The sequence below is a fragment of the Pollicipes pollicipes genome, unplaced genomic scaffold (genome assembly GCF_011947565.3).
Source record: "Pollicipes pollicipes isolate AB1234 unplaced genomic scaffold, Ppol_2.1 Scaffold_4881;HRSCAF=5763_pilon_pilon_pilon, whole genome shotgun sequence".
In the NCBI taxonomy this organism is placed as follows: Eukaryota; Metazoa; Arthropoda; class Thecostraca; order Pollicipedomorpha; family Pollicipedidae; genus Pollicipes; species Pollicipes pollicipes.
In genome coordinates, this window is record NW_023596576.1 from 41,573,501 (window position 1) to 41,591,727 (window position 18,227).

At 50.4% G+C, this 18,227-nt stretch overlaps 1 protein-coding gene across 1 annotated transcript; it reads right to left on the bottom strand.

Moving 5' to 3' along the window:
- Positions 1 to 7,281: 7,281 nt before the first annotated feature.
- Positions 7,282 to 10,757, bottom strand: key (NF-kappa-B essential modulator kenny). The gene is made up of 3 exons (XM_037223492.1): positions 10,507 to 10,757; positions 9,081 to 10,102; positions 7,282 to 8,966 (listed from the first exon to the last, which is right to left on the bottom strand). Exons 2-3 carry the CDS (start codon positions 10,069 to 10,071, stop codon positions 8,293 to 8,295), a joined length of 1,665 nt encoding a protein of 554 aa, XP_037079387.1. The 5' UTR covers positions 10,072 to 10,102; positions 10,507 to 10,757; the 3' UTR covers positions 7,282 to 8,292.
- Between the last annotated feature and the right edge of the window lie 7,470 nt (positions 10,758 to 18,227).

The window sequence follows — 18,227 nt, forward strand, 5'->3', positions numbered from 1 at the left end:
AAACTTGCCTACAGTCATGCCTTTGAAATCATCAAGTCCACTCAGTTTCAGTACCTCGTTGGCTGCCGGTGTTATTTGGGCTAAATTTCTTGCCGGATTGGTAAGGGCGCCTTTGTGTGTCCTTGTGGTGGTCGCATCGTTGTGTCGGCGTTGGGCCTCCCGAAACGAGACTCCTTCCTTCACTTTTATGTTCAGGACAGCTTTCGCTGACAAGAAAGACTGACAGCTGCGATATGACGCCACGTGACCTTGACCACAGTTCACGCATTTCACGGTTTCTGATTTACACTCAGAGTGCTGGTGACCTGTTTCCGCGCACCTTCCGCATCTAACTTCTTTCCAGCACCTGTCCGTGAAGTGACCGTACGTCTGGCATCGGTAGCATCGGACTGGATCGGGTACATAGACCCTAACAGGAACCGACTGATATCCCACGCGGACCCTATCTGGCACTCTCGCAGAGCAAAACGTCAGAATAATTGAATCAGGATCGGTCAGCTCTCCTCTCTCTCTCCTCTTGATGCGTCTCACTGCCGTCACCCCTTCCTCACACAAGCCCTCAGCAACATCCTCATCACTCATACCGCGAAGGTCCCGGCAAGTAATCACACCCTTGGAGTAGTTCTTAGAGGGGTGAGGGTGCACCGATACGGGCACCCTAACCTCTCCCTGTCCTCGTACTTTGTACATAAGTGTGGTCGTTTCAAGCATGCGCTGGATTTCGCGGTCGTCTGTTAGATGCACTTCTATGCCTCCGTCCGCATACGAAAAGACATCCTTGGGCGTCCCGATCTTGAAAAATGTTTGTTGGCACTGAAATGGGTTTAGTCGGAGCGGTACTGTCCTTCCTTGGTCATCTACTTTGGCGGATCTTACGACCAGAAACTGGGGTAGTGGACGACGGTCGGGGTTTGGGGGGTTGGTTGATGATAAAGTGTCCATAAGTATGTGTTTATATTCGGCGCGCTGATTCCCCGCCCACCACGGAGCCCAACACGGGGACGGCCCACTTCTAAGAGAGGAGCCGCCAGGGCTACCAGCACGCTATACGCAGGCCAGTGTGCCAAAAGAGTTGCTGCGAGAGCCATCGGGCACGTGTCTGCGGGCGCCAGTGCCTCGGTTCGCAGGTGTTAACCAGGCACCCTGGTGACAAACCGAGGTACGGCCCCTTAATGATGTCAGGAGGCAGACACTGCACCCGGCAGCTCCCCCCTCAACACCCGTCGCATGACCTGCTTGCCTCCAAGCCAGTGTCACGAAAACACGACGCCTGACCAGCCGATTTCCTCGTGTGGAAATTTCACGAGGCATCCGCAGGATCACAAATTCGGGCCAAAGCCACGTGTTGGTAAGCTGCCCCGACTGACCCGCAGGGCAACTCCCTCAGTGACCAGGATCCCTTCATCGCTACCTGCGGATCCAACGGGGTACGGCGAGACCCAGATAAGACTGAAAAGCTGGGGCCGAGGGGTTGCTAATCCCTACTCTGAACGAGTCAGAGCCCTTGCGGGAGGCACGTTTCGTCTGGCCCCTCCTCTTTGGCCGGAAGGGGCGCTTTACAAGCCTCCCCAACCGCCCGCAGGATCATTGGGGCACGCAATCCCCCCACCACGGAAAGGTAGTGTCTCACGGTGGGGGGGGGAGAATGCTAGGACATGTTGTACTCGTTTATAACAGAGGAAAAATTATGCATTAGTCATCGGCAATCAACTGATTACATCGCCCAGCCGGCTAGCCGTGAAAGCATAAGCGAGGAATAAAGTCCGTGCTTGGTGTTGATGGTTGTTACCAGTTAACTCAAGTTTATTTTGCCTGTTGTTCCGAAACACTTTGCCTCAAAATTACAGCATTTGACATGATCTGTAGGAAGTGAGTCAGTTCTATGTGCATGCATGCGTAGCACGCCTAGTTTTATGAGGCCGTGCACAGTAAGATGGGTTTCCGTATTTATGAAATAAATGCATTAGTAAATACATACATGCATATGCACGTACCTATATATATATATATATATATATATATATATATATATATATATATAGGTATATATTTTATATATATATATATATAAAATAAAATGGCGGGTAGATATTTTAACCTTGTTGCAATTTCACTGTCGTCGTCTTTTTTAGTAACAGTTAGCTCAATCAACTATTTTGCGAATGTCACGCAAAAAGAAAGCCTTGGGAGTCGAGTTTCCGAAAGTGTTTCCATAATATAGAGTCAAAGGTCTGAAAGAGCCAACGCGCGCCACCCGGGTGGACACAACTCAGGCCTGAGTGATTGGGCAGCGGTTGGGTATGGGTACCACCCAGTGGGTAGTAGGTTGATTGAGTCAAGGAAATATTACCCGGGTGGGGGCATATAATCCAAAACTCAGACAAACTATAAATCACACAGTGGCATTAGGATATAAGGCAATGTCATAAGGCTGAGGCTGTACTATACCGACACTATTGGCGGAGGTTCATCTAGCAGCAAAGCAAGCGGGAGCCACGACTAAATGATATTTATGCGATGCCCTGAGTGCGTGGAACACCGATGCAGAGGTAATATGTCCGAGCAATCCTTGAGCGTTGAACAGCTTACGAATGTTTACTAAGATGTACTTCATGTTGTCTTCTGGAACGGAAGATACGGACACCAAGTGAATGTGCCGTCGTTGGCGGCAGCGCTGCCGGTGCCGACGACGTCGGCTCTTTGCGCAGAGAAATGAGAGGGAACCGCTAGTCTAATTCACTTATTTCCAAGCGTAAGTCCATCTGCCTGTTCATCTGTCTGCAATTCTTTTGCCAGACGCACAATAAAGACGGCTTCGAAAATATAGTATGCTTGAGTATGTGTTTTCCTGGACAAAGAGCTACATGGGCCCGTCCTGGAACAAGGCACATACAAACAACAAGAACAACTGGTGACATAAACACCACATGACGCTTGCGCGCAGGCACACTTAAAGCAAAAAAAAAAACATTAATAAGTAGTGGACAGTTGGGTAGAAACGCATAACCCCACACGGTAATGCAATTCAAAAAGAAGATTGCATCAATAGGCATGGTAAGCGCACGGAGCACATCACCGCTGGCGTACTGGGACGGAACTGAAATAACAGGCGCCTCCAACTTTCCCTGAGGCAATGTTGGATTTGAATTTGGAGCGGTTACGCTGTGCTTGAAAAAAGATCCCTTTCCTAAGCAAGCGATCAAGGCGTGAAGTAAATGAATGAAGAGGACTTATCATAACTTCGAAAGAGAGCTTGTTCCAAAGCTTATCAATCCTGACGCTGACTGATTTTTGTCTTAGTTTTGTGCCACACCTTCCGCTTTCTTGTTAAATTCAAGTCCTCTTGTCTGGCCCCAAACAATGCTGGAAAACGTGTTCGCCTTGGCCGTATCCAAGCAGTGAGTCATACCGTATGCACGAGTCACGACCCTCGTCAGCCGGCGATACCGACGGGAGTGCAAATTAAGGGATCTCAATTTGGTTCGGTTATCACAATTTATCCGTCCCTTCACAGTTTCAATAGCTTGTCTTGAGACCCTCTCTTTTATTATTAGAATTTCGAGCGGAATTGGGATTTGAGCCATGAGAGCAAAATTTCACGTAAGGTCTTACCAGTGAACAAAATAGGCGCATATAACTTATATGCTCTTATATTGTACAGTTATGTCCATCACCCAAGCGCCTTAAATGCTTTTCGCAGTGGTTTGCATTTCTTGGACCATTGCTTTTCGGACTTTCAGGATCATTTTAATGGTCGGTTAGATGTAGGCTATGGTTCTCCATTTGGTACCGAAAATGAGGATTTCTTCTCCTAAAATGAGAAATTTTGGAGTTGTCATGATCGAAGAAATGTTGGCTTATCTTTGATCATTTCGCCATAGCGTTTACGTCATGCTGTACATGTTAACAATCTTCAGAGTTTCAACGAGTCTCATCAGCTTTATGTCATGTCATCTGCAAATAGACTTCCATCAAATTTGCACGCACGACGGGTTTAGCACCCGAGACGATCACGGCTTCATCTCATGCACTTCCGATGCCAGTGTCAGCCACAGCGCGTGCGAGAGGGGGGGGGGCTATTTTGCCATTTAGGTGGGAGACTTTTCTTACATATACGAGAAACAAAAAGCACAAGGCCAGAGCCGTCGAAAGCTCACAACGGAACTCGAACAAAGATGGAAATGGCGACTCACGCTCGCTCACCATTGATGCGATCATCAAAATCCTCGAAAGACTAGTCAGGGTGCGCAGTGCACCTTTGAGGTGCGAATCAACGCCGTGTGGCTGAAGACTTCGCTATGATGACGCTCACGGTGCTGGCTCTTTGCGCAGCAAATTCAGCGGAAACCAGCGGTGAACGACACCGGTGTCAGCCACAGGGCGTGCGAGAGAATGGTTCGCAATGGTTCGGTTCGGTAGAGTGGGAGTGGAGATCATATGGTACAGTCAAGGGATCCTCTTCATTGCTAAAGGGACAATGTTATTTTGGGGTACCTCCGAAGTGAGCCGAGTGATCAATAAGAGTTCAGCAGTTTGCAGATGCTAACCGAGATCCACTTCGCATTGTTGAGGCACTCAGTGTTACGTCACGAGTTGCGCAACTAGCGGCATCAATAGTGTCGCCACCGCGCAGCCAATCGAGCCGGAGCCAGCTGTCTCATTCATTAATTTCTGAGAGCACGTATGTCTGTCTGCTCTGCCCACATTTGGTAAAGCCAGACGCACAGTACAAACTGCGTCATAGATTGCCGTGAAAGTTGTGCATACGTCTGGTTTATCTTAGTGCCGGTTCACGACATAAATTAACGTGCGTCTTATCCGGTATTGGTTACAGCGGGTGCAAGAGGGTAGGGGTCACGTTGTAGCACTTGGCGGTGGGAAAATATCCGCATATGTAGGAACTAAGACGAGCAAGCTGTCCAAAGCCCAGGATTTTGAAAACGTGCCGTCAGGCTCTGACACAATGACTATGGCCTTCCAAGATGCCGGTGTGTCAACTGACGCAGGCACTGGAAGCTTATATGCACGAGTTAAGACGTGCTGGGCATGCTTAAGATGCAAAATAATGTGAAATATCTGAAGCTGGTGAAGGTGGTGCTATAACCCCGCCAACTGCACGCATCTTCGTGCAGCAAAGCAAGCGGAACCCAGCCATGCATGCCGTTTATTTGCTGTCCTGAGTGCACGAGCTCGTGTCTGGGTAATCCGAGGGCTTGCAAATGCTGACATCCTCTTCACATTATTCAGACGAGAATCAACGTTACATAGTTGGAGGCGGCGTCAACGGAGTCGCTTCTTCGTGCAGCGGAACAAGCGGGCACCGCTTGTCGAGGTGCGTGCGAGTTCAGTGTCAGAGAAGAATGATATATGACTTACCGTATATAGTGGTGCCGGTCATAATGTCCGGAGCGGGCGCGTCATTTTCTTCGACTGTTGACAGCAACTCAGCTTGGAACTGGCCAAACGTGATCACCCGGTCTACTTTTTACCGACTGACAAAGAAAGGTCTGTTGACATCTGGCTAAACCGGACAAACCTGGCTCGAGCGGTCGTGCTGGAATGGTGTGCGACAAGTGAAACCAGCCACAGCCCTCCTGGTAGCAACAGCGTACGAGAGATTATCCCGCGTACTTCACATCAACAGACCTCCTTGACATCCCGGTTTTTTCGACATAATGAGTTCAGATTTCTTATGCTGACAGCCATCGACCTCTGATAGAACGGACCTCCAAATAGTACCCCATTTCTAATATAACAAAATGTAGGGGCGGAATATCTTGGCACCCAAGCGATTCAGCCAGATATCTCTTGGTACTCAAGATATCTCGGTGCCAGCAATGTCTCAACACTGGCAGCCAGGACGCCGTTCTGGTACCGTCCATACCGATCCAGTACCGGCTGCCGGTCCCCATTTAGTCGGCATATTGGCCTCGTCCCGGTCTCTCTCTCTCTCTCTCTCTCTCTCTCTCTCTCTCTCTCTCTCTCTCTCTCTCTCTCTCTCTTCCTCCTCTCCTCTCTCTTCTCTCTCTCTCTTCTCTCTCTCTCTCTTCTCTCTTCTCTCCTCTCTCTCTTCTCTCTCTCTCTCTCTCTCTCTCTCTCTCTCTCTCCTCTCTCTCTCTCCTTCTCTCTCTCTCTCTCTCTCTCTCTCTCTCTTCTCTCTTCTCTCTCTCTCTCTCTCTCTCTCTCTCTCTCTCTCTCTCTCTCTCTCTCTCTCTCTCTCTCGCTCTCTCTCTCTCTCTCTCTCTCTTCTCTCCTCTCTCTCTCTCTCTCTCTCTCTCTCTCTTCTCTCTCTCTCTCTCTCTCTCTCTCTCTCTTCTCTCTCTCTCCTCTCTCTCTCTCTCTCCTGCTCTCTCTCTCTCTCCTCTCTCTCTCTATCTCTCTCTCTCTCTCTATCTCTCCTCTCTCTCTCTCTCTCTCTCTCTCTACCTCTCCTTCTCTCTCTCTCTCTATCTCTCTCTCTATCTCTCTCTCTCTCTCTCTCTCTCTCTCTCCTCTCTCTCTCTCTCTCTCTCTCTTCTCTCTTCTCTCTCTCTCTCTCTCTCTCTCTCTCTCTCTCTCTCTCTCTCTCTCTCTCACTTCTCTGTCCGAGACGTGGGACAGCCATGACAACGGCATGACCGTGGTGCAGAAACGCATGACCACGTGTGATCCTGTCGAAGGATTTTAGGGCCACATGACCCGGGTTCAAACCCCATGAAAGCCGCTAGCGCTTTCCCTCACGAGGTTGACAGTCAGCATGATGTGCCGTGTCGTGTTGCGGCATCGGTGAAATTCACACCCAGGACACGGCAAAGCTTCTGCACAGGTAACTAGGGGTTTGGTTCCCTGAAAGGGTGGACCCAAAGGGGGGAGGGGTAACGTCATGAGAGTTCGATCGCGAAATATTGACACGGCAAAGCACGTGCATCCCTCAATTACCGTACCGATAATGTATTCGGGAAACCAGAGGTTCGTGGTTCCACTACCCACGGTGCTCGTCCTTTCTGCCAGGGTGAAATGCTAAACGACGCCAAACAGCCGCAGCAGCTGAGTGTATCGTTAGGTCTAATGACGCCGACGTTCCCAACGTGTCAACTGCGGCGTCCGCATCCTGCGAGCGCTATCCAGATCGTCGCCCGGCGAAACTTATCTCCACATCCTGACCATGTACGCCATTGAGTTCTTGTGAGCCTCCGGAAAGCGAGCATTTCATATCGTCGGTCGCTGGCAGAATTTCAACGTCAAACTACTCCGGTTTCAGCCAGGCCAGCAGGCTAACGATACAGACTATTTTTACACCTCACTGCCTCAAAATATGTATTCATCGTTCGCCTTGCGCTCCAACAAGCAATCGTACACTGTCGTGCCTATCGTGATGGTGTCCTATATTAGTAGGAAGCCATTAAACGCGGCGGCCTGGATGGGCTTTGCAGCCGACAGAACGCAGTTGTAATTACCCCCGTCACGAGGCCGAATCGGTGTGTCCGGTGACACAACCGTAAAAGGCAGCGTCACATTTGTTGCAGTGAAGCAGTGCCCTGCGACTGATGCCCACGCGTGACAAGTACTCACGCGATGGTGCAATGAAGTAAATTATGCAGACCACCCTCACTGCACGGCAAAACTACGCGCGCTCATGAACCACAACGGTGCGCATCTCGACTCGGTTAGACACAGCCAGCGTACGTTAAGCTGCGTTACTTCACCACATTGGCATGCACTGAACAACATTCACTCACATCGACACGTCCACAAAACCAACCACTTTGCGTATTTTATGGCACGCTAGAACCTGTTGTGTGTTTGTTTCACAGTTCTGATTAACGACAGCACGCGTGCACATGGTAACAGGCACACACATTTAAAATGGTATCACCGCGACCCGCGGCTGATATCACCACTAGCGTTTCACTAATGCACGTATCGATCTAATGTTTATATCGGTAAAGAATAAGCCAAATGGGTTGCAAACAATGCAAAGTCGAGCCCAAATGCTTGACAATGATGTGATCACAGTGAGCCGCTGGCCAGCACAACATTGGTCGATATAATAATGCGTTAGTTCATCACATTAGTTCGTCTCAAGGAGCCAGCGTTAAACGTCCAGCTTTGCTGTTAGTTACAAGATGAGCGGCCACAGTAACAGAGATTTTAAAGCATGCTAAGTAGATACAATCTCAAGTGCACGTCATAAAGCAACGTCATGCCCATGCAAATGCATCTGCCTGGGTCCGAAGAGGCCTTCGGCTGATCAAAACATCGACTACCTCTGAACAGTCCAAAAGAACAGACTCTGCCCACCGCCAGGCCCGCCTATTCCTCGTCCAGACAACGGTTGGCGTGGTTCTGCAACGGCACGACGTCCAGGAAAGCCATGTCGCACTTGGGACAGGTATACACGGTGGGCTGTTGCTCGCTCTCCAGCGGCGGCAGCCGGATGTTGAATTGCGGCTGCGGCTGCGGCTGCGGCGTCTCCACCTGCGCCAGGCCGTCCGGATGAGCCTGCGCGACGGCCTCCGGGCTGCGCCGCTGCGCCTGCAGCTCGCCGCTCACCTGGCGCAGGCGCACTTGTAGCTGGCCCAGCTCCAGGCGCAGCTGCTCGCGCTCCGACACCAGCTGCTCGCGCTGGCGCCGCTCCTGGTGGAAGTCCTGCTGGTACACGTCCACCTGCGCCTTCAGGATATCGACGGCTTGCAGGTCGCGGCGCAGCTGCATCACCACACGCTGCAGACGCTCGCACTCGGCGCCGCGCGCCGCCAGCAGCTCCTCCATCGAGAGGATGCGCGCCTGCAGGCCGTCCGTGTGCACCTGCAGGCGCTGCCGGTCGCCAGGTGTCGGTGGCGCCTGGTCCTCCTCCCAGTGCGAGGCCAGGCTCTCGTACAGGCGCCGCAGCCGGCCCAGCGCCGCCGTGGCGCCGCCGCCCTCCTCGCCGCCGCGCTCGGCCTCCTGGCGGCCGCGCGCCAACTCGGCGCGCAGTGTCGCCATCTCTTCCGCCAGGCGGCCGGCGGCAGGCTCTGCCAGCCGCGCGGTCAGGCCGTCCAGCGCCCGGTCGGCCGCTGCCAGCCGCGCTGTGTGCGCCGACAGCGCGCCGTGCGCCGCGCCCAGCTGCTCGGCCGACTGGCGCAGAGTCTCCTCCACGGGCGTGAAGCTGGCGTCGCCGTTGAGCCAGGCGCGGAGCTCGAGCCGCTGGCGACGCTCGCTGTCCAGAGCGCGGCGCAGGCGGTCGCCCTCCTCGCGCAGACGCTGCGCCTCGCGCTCGCCAGCGTCCGGCCGCCAGTCGGGCAGCTGCCGGCAGGCGCTCAGCTCCGCCTGCTGGCGAGCCAGCTTCGAGCCCAGCCGCTCCACCTCGAGCCGCGCGTCGCGCAGCTCACCCTCGACGCGTGACAGCTGCGAGCGCAGCGCGATCACCTCCGGCTGCACCTGGCCGGCCCGCTGCTGGCTCTGCTCCGACCCGACCGGCTCCTGGCTCTGCTCCTCTTCAGCCGAGGCACGGCTCCGCTCCGCCTCAACCGTCCCCTCGCTCAGCTGTGAGCCGGCCGCATCCTGTCCTAATCCAGCCGCCTCCAGGCTCTGCTCGGGCCCAGCCGAGCAGCGCTTCTCCTGCTTCAGAGCAGCATTCTCCTGCCGCAGCTCCAGGATGATGTCGCGAGCACGCTGGCAGTGCTCGGCCACCTGGCGCCTCTCCTGGCGCAGACGCTGGTTGTCTTGGCGCCAGCTGAGCAGAATTTCACACTGTTGGCGGAGCGCTGCCGAGCTCCCCCGGATCGAGTCACGCAGCTTCAGGTTCTCAGCCAGTACATTGCGAATCTTGGTCTGCAGTGCTTCCATGTCTAGATCGATGGTGACTGAGCTACCAGAGAGGAAGGAGGACATCATCTGGGCATTGATGTCAGGCTGGGCTGGCTGGTCACAGGCAGGGCCATCCTCGAATGGTACACAGTCATCTGCCACTGTTGTGCCTGGGTCATACAGGCTGTGGTGAGATGGAGCCTGCGAGCTGGGCCGGGAGAGCAGCTCAAAGCCTGACTCTTCCCAGTCAAATGAGTTTGATGCATTCTCCACAGGCCCAGCAGCTGGCTGCATCATGTCCATTTCAGTGACAGCTGATATCTTCTTCTATCCCCTTGAAGAAAAATAGTTTGTTAATAATATCGCATGACACAAATGAGTGGGCCTCTGCTTTTCAGACATGCAGATAGCATGCCACAACAGAATGCATACCTTGTATACACATGATTTTAGTGCATCTAGGTGGTCCCCACCATGCCAGAGCTCCTGCATATCATGAAAATATTTGAGTACCAAAGGTTTTAAGGATGCAGCAAAGGAGGTGCAAGAGACATGTGGTTTCATGTATAAAAACACATAAAGGTTAATACTCTAGCAATGCATTCTTTTTTATCAGACATCACAAAGCCTGATGGTACAATAGGTAATCATGCTTGAGGTTTGTAGTTTTCAGTCAACTCAAAAGTAAGATGGAAAATTCATTACTTTGGTCAATCAACACTGGAATGCACTGCTAACCTGCATAATTCGCACAGGTTTTCTAATGTTGATGTGACTGATGTACTGCCATTGATATTGGTCCTCCAAAGCTTCTTGAAGACAAAGAGGTAAATGCAAGTAAAGACACCAGGTGTGCACCGCGAGACCACGCATGACTCGTAAGCCCCGTCGACCAAAAGCTCTCCCCGACAGCAGGAGAAACAAAGCTTTCGAAGCGAGGTGATACAACACACTTTCAATAGTGTAGCATCAGTTCAGTACCAGAGTATCAATAAATACCTGAAATGAAACCAAACAAACCCCAACAAGGCCTCCACCCGCACCATTACAAAGGGCCCAGCGTCCTGCGCACTTGCAGCCGCAGCTGTCCGTTCAGTGCGCTCGAATGTTGTATTAGCGAAAACAAATGACGTAACAGGACTTAGGACCCTAAGGATTCGGCTGATTTCTGAACATGAGTATAGCATTAGCTGCTGTCATCAGCAGTCGAACATTTTGGACTAAGAGAGGCGAAGACGACGCCCTTTGCTGCATTAAATAAGTAGCCAACACTTGAGTCATTCTGCCATGCAGAACAGTAGATCGGTTGATTTTGCCAAGCTTGGGGGATTGTTGGGGTGTCCGATAAACGCAGGATCCGATTCTGCTACACTTACGAAATTGTGGATGGTTGCCCCTAGAGCACACCCAGGTGAGTTGCACACTCACTTTTGTGTGAGACAACCAAATGACTGCGTTTTGTCGCAGATCGTGATATTTGCTTAGAACGACTTCTCGAGCTAATGCATGTTTAAGTCGTTTAGAACGAAGTGACTTAACTCAAACTTGACTCGTGATCTTCACCCATGCACGCGGCTGTGGCATAGTTGAGCTCTGACATAGGTTTGCTTAATGACATCCTCAAATGGCTAGAGGTGAATAAATATCTGACAATGATCATTTTTGAAGAATATTGTGATTCCCAATCCAGGCTGCAAGCCATGACAGACTATTCCAAGATTTTGTTGGGGTGTAGGTGATCAAAAACTTCCAATTTGGGACAGTTTATCAAAATATGGGGCAGAAATTATGGAGTTCTATTGTTCAGGGAATCATGACATGTTTTTCAAAATTTGAAAGATTGCAGACAATGACCAAATAGGATGGTAACTGATGTTTTTGGGAGGTAAGTGTAGTCAGCAAAACCTGTTTTAAATGGGGTAGTTTCCCAGCCTTTCTGGTGCAGGATTGTCAGCATCAAACATCTTGTTGGCAGTTCTGCCATGGCTTGCAGACTGGTCCTCAGGCACTTGGATCTGATAAGTGGTACTCTGTATAGGTTACTTAAGGGCTTGAGTTTTGTCTATAGCCAATATTTGTGTTAGCTAATTTTGAACATAATTGACAGCCAATAACTACACAGTGTCTTGTACACATTTCCTCACCACCAGCAATGTATTATAGCAATATCTATTGTTTGGGATAAGATTGCACAAAGTTTCTATTTTTTCTGGCTATTCTTTTTTTTGCCTGAAAGACAGAATGCTTAGTGCTCTTAGGTAGAAGTGAAGAGGAGAGATACCGGCTATTAGTGGAATGATGATCATTAGGGTGCTGGGGTATAATAACTGGCTGATAATTTTGTGCCCATGGCCAGTAGTGTAATCCCAGCTTATCTGAATTATTTAACAGGTGGATGGCTATAAGTCATGCATGACATCCTGTATAACTGCCATGGTCTAAATGCCACCATTGATGCATTTTTCAGATCCACAATGGATAAGTTATAGAATGTGCAGATATGCTGCTTGAATGTGATGCCTGCTGCTGGATAGTCAAGGTCACTCAACTGGCATGCTTGCACAGAACTGAAAAAAAATACAAGGAAACCCAGTGTTACCAATGTTCCACTTACCCTCCAATTTGTTACCAACATTATTGCTGCTGCAATGTTACCACTTATCCCACTTGATGCCCTTGTGTAGTGCTGATCATCTCACCACTCTGCCAACTGTGGCAACACAGGTTGTAGTGCTGGAGATTGCAGGTCCTAATGTGAAGTGTTCTGTATTTCTGGGTATGCCCCAGAGATCTGATGATTGTGCTGTGATGTCAGGATATCAGGAGTCTGTCTCAATGATCTATACACATCCACCCTGCATGCTCCTAGCACATATGAGCCCATGCCAGGCAGACAACCAGCATGTGATGGAAAGTTGGGAAGAGCATGCCAATGACCCAGACAGTGGAGCAGAAGTAGGTGGGAGATCTATAGCACTAGGTTTGATCTTTATTGTGACAGGCTCTGAGGATGGCCATGGGCTGCATCCATTTTTTGAAGGCTCTGGGTGAGGTGGAAAGTATTGTAGTCCTTGCCCAAGCCTTTCTCTCTCAGTTTCCTACCATTGGAGTGACTGGTGGCAAGGCTGAATTTGCTTTTGAAAGAAATGGGAGACACCAGAGGTCATGCCATCAGGAATAAACATGATAGGTGGATAGCTGTGACAGCGTGAGGAAGGGGGCATGGTGTCGCCGTTCGCGTCGTACCTACGGTCCAGTGTCGTACCTACGGCCCCCACGTACCTACGGTCAGGTCATGTATACCCGTCGGATGTCCGGGGGGGTGGGGGGAGGGGGTACGCGATGACCTGCGGATGGACGCCGAACACACAGCTGCGCCTGGACAGGTGCCGCTTCTGATGCTTCGAGGGTGGGCTTGTCGGGCATGGGGTCATTGGCGCCGTATGTAGACTCGGGAGAATCCAGTAACAGCGATCAGGGAGCATCCTAAAGCTGGCACGACATGGACCTGCAGAAGTTGTGGGATTTGTAAGTGTCTACCGGCACGTCCCTCCCATGGCAGACGACCGATGGCACGGATCCGATGGCATCGCTGTACCAGCTGACTCGTCAGGTTACCGCCTCACGACGGACAGAAGAGTGAAAAGCAAGGTTTTGGCGCTTCGCACCACACTTCGGAGCGGCCGCAGCCAATATTTCGCACAGGGACGGGGAGTTCTGTGTTGAGTCGCTGCCGGTAGTGTGAGTATTGTCGGCGGTTTCTCGTCACAGCGAGCCGGGGACAGACGCCGGAAACGAAACCACTGGCATGCTTCTCGTCAGTTCTGATGGCGGCGAAGCACCGTTGTTCTTCTTGCGGCCTGGTGTGTTGGGCCCTTGTCGCTGCAGTGAGGAGGTGGAAGGTATGCCTGTGTGCGGCAACGAAACTGCGCTCCATACACGCCGCTACGCGCTCATGTGGCTCTCAAATCAGACCGCCCCCTGCATGCGTTTGTAAGGTAGTGGATCTGGAGTCATATCACTACAAGATTGCGCACAGAAGAGGTGAGAACTCGATGGCAGACCGCCTGGACAGGATTAACCAGCCAGTGAACGTGTCGACACAAGCTTTGCAAGGTGATCAATTGGGCTGAAGTCGTGTCACTACGAGGTTGTGCACAGACGCCCTAAAACACGAAGTCACCACCACAGAAGAGATGAGAACACGACGGCGGACTGCTTAAACGGGACCAGCCAGCCAGTAAACAGGGCTGTCACCGATGATGATAAACATATGGAAAGGGACATCTACAGGCCTGAAGCGGTCATGAACCAGATACCCGCCGCTTGGACACACACACTAGAATAGTTTTGCCTCGTCACTGTTGATTGCGAATGATGGTAGACGTCGTTCGGTGCCGACACTTCTGCGGGAATGAGCGTGGGAAAGGAACGTTGGTCAATGAAGATCGAGTCGTGGTATGGCAGCTATTCGACGGTTTGTTGACACGCCGCATCCAGTGGTGTAGCTTAATGTGGAAAGCACCCTGCAGAGCCTGAAACAAGCTATTTTTGTTTCTATGACTTCATGCAGCATCCTCAGAGTGTTTGGTTTGCAGGGTAAACAAACCACAGTATCAGCCGGATGTTGGCATGGAGCGGTACGAAATCGGATGTTTGGCGCCTTAGAGAGGGGACGTGGCAGCCCTGGTATGGAGCGCTGCGAGATTTCAGCATTGTCTTGTTGCTTTAGACTCGTTCTGGACGCACTGAGTGTATCGCGTGAATCGAACATCAGCATAGATCTAAACTAAATGTTTTATTTTATTGAATTGGCCAACTTATCTTATATGATGCCCGGAGTGAAAGCTTTGGATATCCCTGCGCTGAAGGGGTTGATCAGGATTTCGTCAGGGTGGAAGACACAGAAGTTGTGCTGACACTGATTGTGGTGTCCCTTAGAGGGGGACATGTAAGGGTCCCTTAACACGCACTCGGGTGGCCGGTTGGATACCCTTCGCTCGGGTGGGGGGGGGGGAATTTTATTCCCTGAGATCTCAGAAACTAAAAGAGCTAGATACACCAAATTCGCAGGGTGTAGTGACCTGTACATGAACTCACTTGCGTCAAAATTTGAAATTCTTAGGTCATGAAATTGGAGTCAAATGAGGTCCAAAACTAAAATGTTGACCTGGGTCATTTGAGGTCGGTGACCTATTCTTACCATTAAGAATTCCATAGCAGACGTGTAATGTAGTTCCTTGCTATCAAAAGATTCGAAGTGAGCACCAGAAACTACCCCATACAGCAAGCTCTAGAGTAACAAAAAAGGTTGGTTTTGACCTTGTTTCGACGTTCATACCTGACCCAAGGTCAATGGAATTTGTTCATTCAATTGTTGTGTTTCCTAAAAAAGCATCTCAGAGAGGTATGGCGTCGTCTAACACTCTGTTTTTGCATCCGATTAAACGATTCCCTAGAAATCGACTTCGCTGAATGCATGGCCTGACGTTGACCTGCCGTAGGTCAGCGACTTTACAGGGTACATCTAAAATGTCGTCTATGAAACGATCTGCAATGCAGTTGTCTACAGCTATGCAAAATATGGTGCGGCTACGCGGCACCGTTCGGAAGCCATTCGGGAAAACCCTTCGGGAGATCAAACTGACCCCCAAACGAGCGCGTGTTAAATGACCCCTTTGGATTTGGTGTCTTTTGAAAATGTAGTAATTGTGCGTCAAAATGGAAAAAGTGACTCATTGTCGAAAAGGCTAAGCTCGAATTTCGACCATTTAGATATGAATATTGTGGTGCCCCCTGAAATCTTTGTCTCTTAAAATGAACGCTGTCGGGCTCTTTGTGGTGCCCCCTGGAGTTGGGTATGTTCTAAATTAAAGGTTACGGTGCTTCACAGTGGAGGTTTTTTTTGGTGCTTCGGCACCGAATTGCTCGATCCAGGATTTATTCAGTGAAGTGGCAGGGCATTTCAATTTTCCTGAAATTAGTTACCTTTTAAAAGCACAGATTTTGTGATCCTGGCGCCCCCGGGCATTTGGTAGCCTCTAGAAAATAAAGGTTTTGAATCCCGTAAATGTGGGTTAGTGGTAGTATTCCGCCGAAAGGCGAAGATCGACCCAATCAAGAATTTCTTTAGTGTGAAAGTCTCAGAGATACCCATCGAAAATAAAGGCCGTGGTGCGTCAGAAGGAAGTTTTGGTGTTCTTTGCCCAAGAGACCGATAAGGTTTTTCGTTGGAAGTGGGTGGTGCGACAGTGTTGTGTCCCTAGAATTTGGTACCCTTTGAGAATGAAGTTTTGGGGTGTTTTGTGGTGCCCTCTGGAATTTGCTGCGCCTTGAAAATAAGGGTTATGGCGCCCTATCGTATGGTTTTGGTGATCCTGTGCCGAAAAAAACATCCAGAATTTCGTGGTATGGATACGGCACGGACGCTGTGTTACTCATGGAGCTCGTCGCTTCTCGAAAATAGGACTTGGGATCCTCTGCGGTGCATGTTGAAAACAAGGACTATGCGGTGCCAAATGAAGGTTTTGATATCACTTCATCGTGCGATTTTGGTACCTTGAACGGGCGCCCAGGCCTCATGAGTGGTCCAAGGGGTGGGAGGTATGTTCTCATTCCCCTCCCCCCCCCCTCTGCATCCACCCCTGTTTGCACTGTATTGTTCGATCACAAGTACAAGATGTAACAATCAAATTTTAGCAGTCCTGGAACATTGCCATCGCTCCACTCAATAAAGTAAGTATCTTCCTTATCCTCAGTTGCTGGTACTCCCGGGAGGAACCCAGCAGCTACTCAAAATCGCCGCTTTCCTGCGGCCTCCCAGGGTGGCCTCGAGGTGGCAACAGTTTTGGGCACGTGCGGTCTCCACCTTGGCAGGGAGGTGCTGTGGGCAAATAGCGGTTGGTTTTTTCCAGCAAATAATCCGTCTTGTTCCGCCCTGGGACAGGGGAGAACACAGTGATGCACGTGTTTGCCGTCTGACGCTCTCGGCTTGGCTGGCACCTCCTCTGCGGTGATGAAATGCACCCGTGGGTGGCCTTGACCAGCTGGTTAAGGGTCCGGCTGAGCTTGAGCACGATCTGGGGGTTTGACGGGTAAGCTTGAGCGCGATCTGGGGGTTTGAAGGATAAGCTTGTGCACGATCTGGGGTTTGACGGAGACGGCAGCCGGTCGAAGGGCGGTGACAGTGTTGAGTAGACTTGGACAAGTGGCCACGTACAAGGGCGTATATGGGTATAATCAAGTGAAGAGGACTTACAACTATGTCATCTCATTTAAACGATCTACGCATACTTGACGCTGACAAAGGTGAGCTATCGCCATCCCGTCGGATTTTGAGCTCGGTTTTCTTACAAATAAGTTATGTCGTGGCATTTACCCCCAGTGCGATCGCGAATCGCATTGTGAAACATGAAATAACTAGATTTCTCCCTGGTTAATGGATGTGTTCTGGTCAGTGTTGGAAATCCCAAAATTTTCCTGGTAGCGGAGTACAAATTTTCTATAGTGGAGTACAAAATTATCCAAGTGCTGCGGGTCATTACAGCTTTAGTTGGGTTATCTTTGAGAGATAATAGTGCAATGGGCGGCACTTAACAAAAGCGCTACATTTGGTATGTAGCAATTCAAGTAAAAACACTTTAATGAAAGGAAACACCAGCGTTAAACGTGGCACGCTGAAACAACACAGTCTCATACTCTGTACTATGAAACACATGTGCATATACATTGGTTTCCAATTTATGAAAGGCTCTGTGTGTACACTTTCCAGAATGGAGGGTAATTACGCATCGGGCTCATACACTCCAAAATGGACGGTGGCTACACACTGGGCTTATACACCTTCCAAAATGGAGGGTGGGTACGATACGCACAGCCAGACACAAATGGTACACAAAAAAATGCAAATGAATATGCCGCAGACGGCCACCTACTCATGCTCCACCACGATCACGCTACTCACGCTCCACCACGGTCACTCTACTCACGCTCCACCAGCTAACTGGTTTTAAAAACAGCTAAATATTCATGCCCTCCACCTTCCCACTCCCCGTCAACGCACGAGGCCCTGCACGTCCCGCCCGAAATAACGAGACAGGCAGCACTCCTTAACCGATTTACCGAGCCAGCGCAAGTACAATGCCTGACAGACCCGTGCAGATCGGCCAAAAGGGATCGGAGTCAGTCACTCCGCTGACTCCGGCGGATAATGCAATGCATTAATGGTTTTTGATGCGTTTTAACCGATATCATTACGAAATATGATAATTTAGGTTGCAATTAATTGATGTTTTTGTCTTAATAAACCCTTCTCCTTAATTTACTGTCCCAAAGTATTGGGTTCATGTTACTCTGGTGCCCTGGTGTTTTTGCCGGAGTGAGATGGCCGTCTTCGAACAGTTTTTTGGCTATTTATAGCAAAGTTTTTCGACTTAAAAGGGTATTTTTGTAAAGCCTGA